This window comes from Cibotium barometz, chromosome 45 (genome assembly GCF_041138505.1).
Source record: "Cibotium barometz isolate CiBa-2024 chromosome 45, ASM4113850v1, whole genome shotgun sequence".
Classification (NCBI taxonomy): domain Eukaryota; kingdom Viridiplantae; phylum Streptophyta; class Polypodiopsida; order Cyatheales; family Cibotiaceae; genus Cibotium; species Cibotium barometz.
The window spans coordinates 3626774-3636534 of NC_141090.1; the positions used below are offsets into that span (position 1 = coordinate 3626774).

The following is a 9761-nucleotide window of genomic DNA, read 5'->3' on the forward strand; positions in this document are numbered from 1 at the left end:
ACACACAACAACAACTACGGGTCATCTCTATATCATATAAATGAAGAGTGGCAAGATTTTGGAGGTTCGGGGAGGAGGCAATTAGGAGAGGAAGGCTGTTATTACTCTAGGAATTTGAAAAATATCACGCTGGGAATATCAAGCTAGGAATATCATGGGTCAGCCCACTAGTAAAACTTAGACGCCTTAGTAGACTTTTGAGCTAAACAATTACTCACATGCATTATATTTCTGTGAATTTCTTGAAACTAAGGACATTATTTTGAGCTAAATATATATTGACTAAAATGCATTAAGATATTTGCAAATTTGTTTGAAATTAAGAGGTCTATAAAGCTTGGGACTCCTAGAAGTTCGCAGAAGTAGGGAAGCCCAAGCCCGCCATTGGGGGACTCCGCATGAGATCAAGCTGGTTTTTTTTTGTTTTTTTTTGTTTTTTTGTATTGGGTCGAGTGGGGAGTGACGCAGCGGAGGAGCACGAGTGGGGGAGGCTTTTTGTGCCACTCATGTCCCCCTTTGGAGGCGAGTGGGCTCAACCCTTTCTAATCCATCCGGAAATTGACATTCGTGCCGACCACGCGCCTCCGTGCACAGCCAGGCCCTCCACGCAAGCCCTAACCTCAAAGCCTTTCCACTTTGCTTGTTTCTCTCTCACACGCGATCTCTCCTCACTTCTTCACAAGCTCAACGTCCCTCTTGCCTGATCTCAGTGATTAATTAGCCTTTACCCCGTGATTAGTAGCGTCGTTTAGATTCTCCAACAGTTCAGAATGCCTGGCTCCGTGCTATCCACTTCTTCCGCGGCTCCACACGTGGAGAAGCACTTCAACTCCAGCGAGCTGGTCCGCGACATTATCATTGGCATGTCGGATGGCCTTACCGTCCCTTTTGCCCTGGCGGCCGGCCTCTCGGGCGCCACAGCGGCCTCCTCCATAGTCGTCACAGCGGGCCTCGCTGAAGTGGCCGCGGGCGCCACAGCCATGGGGCTGGGCGGGTAGTAGTTAATCCATCAACTCCTAAACATGATTAGAATTAGTGATTATATTGAGTTCCAAAGATAAGTGATTCTTGCTTTTCTCGCAGGTACTTGGCAGCGAAGAGTGATAGAGATCACTACAACCGCGAAGAGAAGCGAGAGAGAGACGAGATTGTAGCAGTGCCGGACAAAGGTACGGAGGTTGAATCACAAGCTTAGGCTTCGACAGACTAGATTATTGATGCTTAGGCTAGCGGTTATAATCATCGACAGGTTGATTAATGCTGAGGTTAACAGGTTAGTGGACGTATTTAACCATCTGTGGGTTGCTGCAGAAGCGGATGAGGTGGCTGAGATCCTTGCAGAATTCGGGCTGCAACCTGCGGAGTACAGGCCAGTAGTGGAAGCGCTGCGGAAACGGCCAGATGATTGGCTGGAGTTCATGATGAGGTGGATTTCCGCTAGTGACAACCCTCTTTTACTTCACTTTTTTAACTTCGGAATCCGTTTTCCTCACTTTGGCTTTGTGTAGATTTGAGCTGGGTTTGGAGAGGCCCGATCCCACACGTGCTGTGAAGAGCGCCGCCACCATCGCCCTCTCTTACGTGGTGGGCGGCCTCATCCCGCTCATCCCCTACATGGCCCTGCCGCACGTTCGGGAGGCGTTGTTCGTCTCCGTGGGCGTCACCCTCTTCGCCCTCTTCGTGTTTGGCTACGTCAAGGGCTGCTTCACGGGAGCCCAACCCCTCAAGAGCGCCATCCAGACTGTGGTGGTGGGCGCCCTCGCCTCCGCCGCCGCCTTCGGCCTCGCTCGCGCCATCCAGGCTACCCGAGACTCAAAGCCAATGTCCCAAAAGCTCTCCACAACCCTCCACCTTCGCAAAGCTTTGAACCGGTCACACTGATTCAGCGTGTTTGCATTACTTTAAAACTGGACCTTTTATTCTGATATATATATTGAATTTCATAATATCTCTTACCTGTTTTAATACATGAAGGCTAAGCATAGAAGTAGTCACCTTTGTCATAACTGAATAAATGAAGGCTTACGCTATATACAATAATAGAAATAGTTACCTTTGACAAGGCAAGGCAACTTGGACCTTTCATTGTGGTATTGAACTAAGATAAGCTTATCTTACATATTAATAAATGCTATATATAATAATAGAAATGGTTACCTTTGAGAAAAGCATTAAGGAATCAAAGGTATAAATGTGTGATGTCACTTGTGATCATGACAAAAAGTAGGGTTGTGAAAAGGTGAGTTAGCTTCATCTTTAGCCGGTTCAATTTTCAGAAAATTTGCTTTCAATTATGGTAGAAGGTCCTTAGATATCTTCAATGATAGTTATAATTGTGTTTAGATATATATAATATATAAAATGTTTGTTCGAAATTACCATTTTCTCTTCAAACTATGGTGAGAAGGGTTCATCATGTGAGGTTCACTCAAATAAGTTCTCAACTCCTTACATTGTGCATGCTTTAATTTTACTCTTTCACTCATTACATTAGCACTTTCACTTTGTTGTGCAAAAAGTAAAAATATGTTAGTTTATATAGCATCTACATAATGTTGGCAACTTTGAGTTTACTTCCAAGTCCCCACCTCGAGTTAAAGGCATCTTTGCATGGTTCTTTTGCTCTATAAGGTTCACCCACTTCTACCATAACTTTTGAGAAGGCACCTTGGATCATCTACAAGATTATGATTCATGAATGATTTAGAGTTCAAGGGTAGCCATATATGGGAGGAACTTACAAATGGACACTTGTTCATGATGGGGTTGAGAGTAGCTTACATGAGGAAAGAATGCCAAATGATTAAATTGATACCGATACTACATAAGATGAAGCATTAATAGTTCATCATCCTCAACTTTCATCATTGAAAGTGCTCGTTTCATGTTCTCCTATGATGATAGGTTTTAAGAGGAGACTCGTGTCATCATCTTTGCGTCATACCTTGAGTATGGTATATTTCTCTCTCTTTTTTTCCCACTCACACACACACTTATATAGAGCAGTGTTGCCACATGGTTAAAATGATTAACTTCATCAGCTCTAATGTCAGTTAACATGATGCATAAGGATTTTGTGATACCATGGACCATATGTTCACCCACCATACCCCCCATCAGGAAACTAATGATTAGAGGACCACATACATGATCAGGATTAGGCTTCCATGGGGATTGTACTTCATAGTTCTCCTTCATTCTTGTTTTCTTCTATTTCTGTTTTCCTCCTTTGCTCCATCTCCATTGCTTTATTTGACTCTTTTTACGACTTTCTTGGATGTTTTTTAATTGATTTTTCGATGGGTACCCTTGTTTTCTAAGAAGGGTGAAGTACTTCGTTCGTGTGTCCACGGCACATTTGGTGATGAAGTGTTTGCATGCTCCCCCAACATTCAAAGCATGAATTTTTTGCTTAAGAATTGATACTGTAGACTTTCATAAGTAACCAAATTTTGTGAGAGTAAAGTCATAAACTAAAATATCCACATCTACAAGTACCAATAGACTAGTGATTGGAGTGTTTTTGTTTCTCTTTCGTTTTCCCCTTCCATGAGCCTCGCTTACCATCTCTGGGTTGTACTTCCCTTCAAATCCATTTTTGTGTGTTGTCGTAAACCAATGCATAGTTAGAGAAATTATTTTCTGAGATTCTTCATCTACATGGATACTTATAACTTTAGCAATCCAAAATGGATGGCCTAAAGCATCCCCATGTGCTAGAGTAGCTACTAAAGTGCCTTCCTTTATGTCTTGTGCATCACCATTCCACATCTCTTGAAATCGTAACTGCCTTTCTCTGGAGCGTTGAGATCCTAAATACATCTCTCGTGATTCACCATGTAGCAATTGCTCAATCTCCATAGATATGTGTGTCTCTTGAATTGGGGCCGTTGTTGTTATTGATGGCCATACAACTTTAGTGTTTAAATCCCAATTGTTATGAAGACACCTCTCAAGGATAAATTCTTGTTCTATGGAGAAGTCATCCCACCATTATTTTGCTTGATCACCCCTATATATTACTTTGCCTTCTCAATCAACTCCTTCCTCTCCTCAATACACTTCTTAAAATCCACACCACGACCAGTATTTGCTGCCTCCTTTACTTCTTTGGATCTCTCTAAAGGTGTCATCTTACCTACCTTCATTGTTGTGTTTGAAATAAACTTGAAAAATGCCAAGCCACCTGTAGGCAACCACTTTGCATCTGTTAAAAATTTCTTACCATAAAGCAAAATTTTCTCAATGTTCTCTGATCTCTTTATCAAAAAGGCATGCTGGTAGCTTAAATCATTGAGCTTCTCCAAGCACCTTGTTTTGTCAGTTCTCCGTACATTGACAAAATGTTTGAAATCTAATGTTTCTTTGATATGAAGTATGACACGATTTGGTGTGTAGGCTTTTGCAATAAGTTCCATCATAGCAAGCAAACTTAATGAAGTGACAATTTTTTGGAGAGTTTGATCAATGTGATCATGATTGTGGCCAATAGTAGTCGAAAATTAACTTTCTTCTTTTAAAAAATCCCTTTGGAGACAAGCATGCTTAGATAGCCAAGAACTATTTTATTTTTCTTCTCCCTTACTGTGTTTCCGAGTTGCAAGTATAGAATGTTTGGTAGTGGTCCTTCCCATGTAGAAATGACTTGATGTATAATAGTGACAGTCAAGTTTGGATCATTATGAATATTTAGATAAGTGAAGAAAACTTTTGGGTGGACTTAACCATTGTACATTAAGCACCTAACCAAATACATTTTGGGTGGACTTGACCATTGTACATTAAGCACCTGAAGCCTCTGCAATCCTCCTGCAATCCAATCTTTTCTAAACACTTTTTTTAATAGCACTCCTCTTTGATTGCTGCTCTCAACTGCTTGTCTACACATACGTAATCTCTACGTTTCTTTCCATGGTAAGTCATGCCACGATACAATGGTAACGATGTTAGGTGCTCTATCAAATTCACATCATCACCCATGGTACTATCAATGCCATTCGAATGAGGTAGAGTGAATGGATTATTTGAAGTTCCAACTTCAAATGATGAGAAAGATAGACTTGTGTGCTGTTTGCTTGTGCCTACATTTTTAGATAATTTTTTTCCATTTGTCTTTGCCCCTTGTCTTTGCCCCGTCTGACAAAGAATAAGAGGATAATGATAGGCCATGTGAATGGGATGGTGAAGAATTTGTGGAACCACTGAATTGGCTAGCAAATGGGGCAACCAATAGATATTGTCTACTCATGGTGCTCCTCAATACATGGACTTAGACTTGAGAAATGATAGAAGGGCACTTCCAGTAAACAAGAAGTAGGGCAATATTATGTAATAAAATTCTAGCAAATTTTAGGAAAATATTATTTATGGATAATGTTAGAGATAATGTTACCAGCTATTTTTAGTAGAGTAGGTCTCGTTAAGAGGTATTAGAGGTTCATTTTCTCATTTCCATTCTACAAGAAGGAGAGAATAGGAGACTAGCAAGAGGAGCAACATAACCAAAACTTGCAATTCAAGCCACCACCGATTTTTACGAAGATGGCCAGGTAGCTCAGAACACTTTCACAAAAAAGATTCCATAAAGATTCTATTTGTAAAATTTTATGTATACAATCTGTTTTTGAGAGTTGTTTTTCACACAAAAAAATAATTAAGTAAAAAATTCATTATATTAATAAAAATGTATCTTGATTCATTTATAATTAAAACTTAGAAAAAAGACTTGCACTTTTTTGTTAGATGAAAAATCTCTTGTAAGACCAAGTTTGGATATTTCACAACCAAACATTACTACTACATTACCCAAATTTGGATGTTCAACATCCAAATTGAATAAATTTGAATGTCCAACATCCATTATGTTTCAATTTGGATGTCCAACATCCATTATGTTTCAACTTGGATGTTCAACGTCCATTTTGTTTCCATTTGGATGTGCAACATCCATTTTGTTTCCATTTGGATGTCCAACATCCATTATGTTTCAATTTGGATGTCGAACATCCATTATGTTTCAACTTGGATATCCAACATCCATTATGTTTCAATTTGGATGTCCAACACCCATTTTGTTTCCCTTTGGATGTCCAACATCCATTATGTTTCAATTTGGATGTCCAACATCCATTCTGTTTCCATTTGGATGTCCAACATCCATTATGTTTTAGTTGGATGTCCCACATCCATTATGTTTCAACGTGGATGTTCAATATCCATTTTGTTTCCATTTGGATGTCCAACATCCATTTTGTTTCCCTTTGGATGTCCAACATCCATTATGTTTTATCCATTATGTTTCAATTTGGATGTCCAACATCCATTATGTTTTATGTTTCAATTTGGATGTCCAACATCCATTTTGTTTCCATTTGGATGTCCAATATCCATTATGTTTTATTTGGATATCCCACATCCATTATGTTTCAACTTGGATATCCCACATCCATTATATTTCAACTTGGATGTCCATCATCCATTATGTTTCATTTGGATGTCCCACATCCAACTTGGATGTCCATCATCCATTTTGTTTCCCTTTGGATGTTCGACATCCATTATGTTTCAATTTGGATATCTAACATCCATTTTGTTTCCATTTGGACGTCCGACATCCATTTTGTTTCATTTGGATGTCCAATATCCATTTTGGATGTCCGACATCCATTTTGTTTCATTTGGATGTCCAATATCCATTTTGTTTCCATTTGGATGTCCAACATCCATTATGTAGTTGCTCTATATCAAATAAAACCTCGCTTATATCACTCTAGGTTGAGTTTTGTGGCAATTTGGATGTTCAATTTGGATACTGAACATCCAAATTGCTGCAAATGTTCACCTCTCTCCTACCATAGCATGAATAAGGTTTAATGTAAGAAGGCACCTTTTTCTGGAGCACTTGCTCCTCCAGATGGTTGATAAAGCAGGTACCTAACTCATGTCATGGAGGGTTACGTCGACATAATTAGAACTCATGCTCCAGATAGTTGATAAAGCAAGTACCTAGCTCATTTCATGGAGGGTTTCGTTGACATTGTCTCACTCTAGGTTGAGTTTTGTGGCAATTTGGATTACAAAAGTTCACTTGTTGTGGTGGCAATTTGGATGTTGAACATCCATTTTGCTACAAAAGTCACCTCTTTTCAAAAAGACATAGCCATCTTTCCATTTTCCAAAAATACTAGGTGTTTTTTTCCAATAATAGCATGCGCTCTTCAATATTGCCATGCCGTTTTCTCGATCGCCATCTTAATTCAACGTTGAAAGCTAAATTGCTGTCTACTGCCATTGTCGCCTTCTACTCATCATCTGCCACGCTTTCAACCGCACCAACCATCATCGGCCAACGCTTTCAACTGCACCATCATCGGCAATCTGCCATCACCGGCCAACGCTTTCAACTGCACATACGTGCGGCAACGCGTTTATCAACTGCCAACACATTCAACCGCATTATCATCGGTGATCGTCGATTTGCATCATCGGCGAGCTGCCATCATCATCAATTGCCAATGCTTTCAACTGCACCATCATTGGCGATCACATCACTTTGCATCAATTGCCAATGCTTTCAACTGCACCATCATTGGCGATCACATCACTTTCACGTGCATGCCCATCGCCTTGCAGGCCACCCACAGCTTAAGCCCAGCAACCAGCCCACCTCCCTTCGCCCCACGTCTGGAATAGAGGCTCCTGCGCCTTGAACTTCCAACTAGGTGCCCACGGCTTCACCACGGTGGACCTCTCTGATTTGAAAACAAGCAACATGTCCTCCGACGTCACCTCCTCCTCCACCTTTCAACTCCCTCATCTTGATTCAAAAACGTAAGAGAAAACCTTTCTCAACAATTACAACTTGATGCACCCAGTCTTTGCCTCCTCCTCCTCCTCCTCCTCCTCAACCCCTCCATCACCTTCTACTCAGTAGCAGCTTAGACGTTCTCATCTTGAAGCAAAACCCTCCCCTTGGTGGTCTGCCATGTTTTCAAGAAAAAAAGCAAGCATGTGACCAACAAACCGGTGAGTGAATCGCTGCCATCTTGATGCAACGTTACTGCACCGACGGAATTACTGCATCTCGAAGTCCATCAATGCCACGAGCTGCTACATCCTGCTCCTATATCATGTAAAAACTCCATTGGGCATCCGCAAGGTGATGTCATGCACCCTCTTGTCTTCATCGAGTTCTAACTAGCTTGTAGTTCCACCTTTCACCCGCCTTTGGCCTCAATGCATCTTTGAGACTCCCACACTTCCCATGCATGGTGACAAGGGCAGTCCCATTCAGTGCACCTTATTAAAGCATGCATGCACCTGTGCCAAAGTGGATAGTTTTGCACATGCCAAGAGAAGGCTAACTAGGAGTATCCTGTCTTTAAACTTTCTTTAAATTTTTTCCTATATTTGTGTACCTAAGATTTGTTTTGATATGTTTTTGACTGATTTATGTCTTTGTAAACTAGCTCTTAATGTGTGGTTCCTTGGGACACAATTATTCTTTTGATTTTAGGGGAAATGAAAGCAAAAACTCAACAAAAAAGTTACCGAAGAGGCAAAAGGGTTTGATTCTCCACCACAAGCAGAGACCATAAGAAGGCCAGAAAAGCAGATTATGAGCCAATAGGAAATATTACTTTGGCCTCAACCTTACCAAAGAACACGTCCTTATTTTTTTCATCAACAAAAACATCTTTACCTCGGGATAAGAAAGACTCAAGTGTTCGAGATTCTCAAGAGCCACAGAAGGTTCTAGGTTCAATTGCCACCTTTGAAACTATATATAACTTTCCAAAGGATTCTTTCCATCAAGGCAAGTAAAGAACGAGTTCCAGCTACTCCTATGTTTCCTAGTGGTGGAGAAGAAACATCTCCTTCTCAAGAGAATTCTTATTTTGATGATGGAGAGACGATCACTGCTATGATAGATCCAAGAGCATCCCAAAGAAGTAATATCAAAACAACAAGCTACTATGTGGCTCCCTCATAGGGGTACCAGGGTTTTATTAATGCTCCACCTCAAATACCCTCCCTTTCTTGCTGCTGGTTCTGACGTGTCAAGGCATTCATATCCAAATCACGAGTGGTCTCTTACTCTTCAAGATAACTCATTGTTTTTTGTGATTGCAAAACTTCGTGGTGCACAGAAGCTTAATTTTTGTGGAAGAGTCTTGTAACTTTTTGCGTTCAGCATCATAGAAATCCATGAGGGTTGGATCCTCTTCCTTGCAGTATAGTATTGTCAACTTTGTGTCGTTGACCATCATGATGACTCTATCGCTGAAAAAACATAGTGGTGCTTGGGTAGCAATAGTCCATTTACACCCCAAGGTAAAATATATTTCTACCACATAACCACAAAAAACTTGCAAGTAAGGGGGTTAGTTTCAATATACATTTTATGTTCAAAGTACCCCAATCATGGCCTGTTCAAGTCTTGTGTAAAGGGAATTGTTTCACGATGAGCCGTGAGTGTTGGTTGACCTAATAAATCCCATAACTCGAGGGTCATGAGATTGTGTTCTCGTATTAGATAAAGTTGTGCTTGAGCTGTGGTGATTTTATTGGAAAGTTCCAATTCAACCAGAATCCTAGCTTGAGGGCTAATCAACGCACGTTTGCACTTAACATCATTGCTTGTAGGGAAATCTAACCATACCATGATAGAATATGCAAGTTGAACCAAGGATGTTTCAGTTTGTGTTTTAGGTTTAGATCCCATTTCTGTTTCATATTCCCATTCACTTTCATCCTCTTTT

The 9761-nt window shown here is 40.6% G+C and overlaps 1 protein-coding gene across 1 annotated transcript; it reads left to right on the top strand.

Annotated features, from left to right (window-relative positions):
* Positions 1–654: 654 nt before the first annotated feature.
* On the top strand, positions 655–2007 carry LOC147612323 (vacuolar iron transporter 1-like). The gene is made up of 4 exons (XM_086783583.1): positions 655–994; positions 1084–1169; positions 1312–1426; positions 1509–2007. Exons 1-4 carry the CDS (start codon positions 771–773, stop codon positions 1879–1881), a joined length of 798 nt encoding a protein of 265 aa, XP_086639709.1. The 5' UTR covers positions 655–770; the 3' UTR covers positions 1882–2007.
* Positions 2008–9761: the final 7754 nt, after the last annotated feature.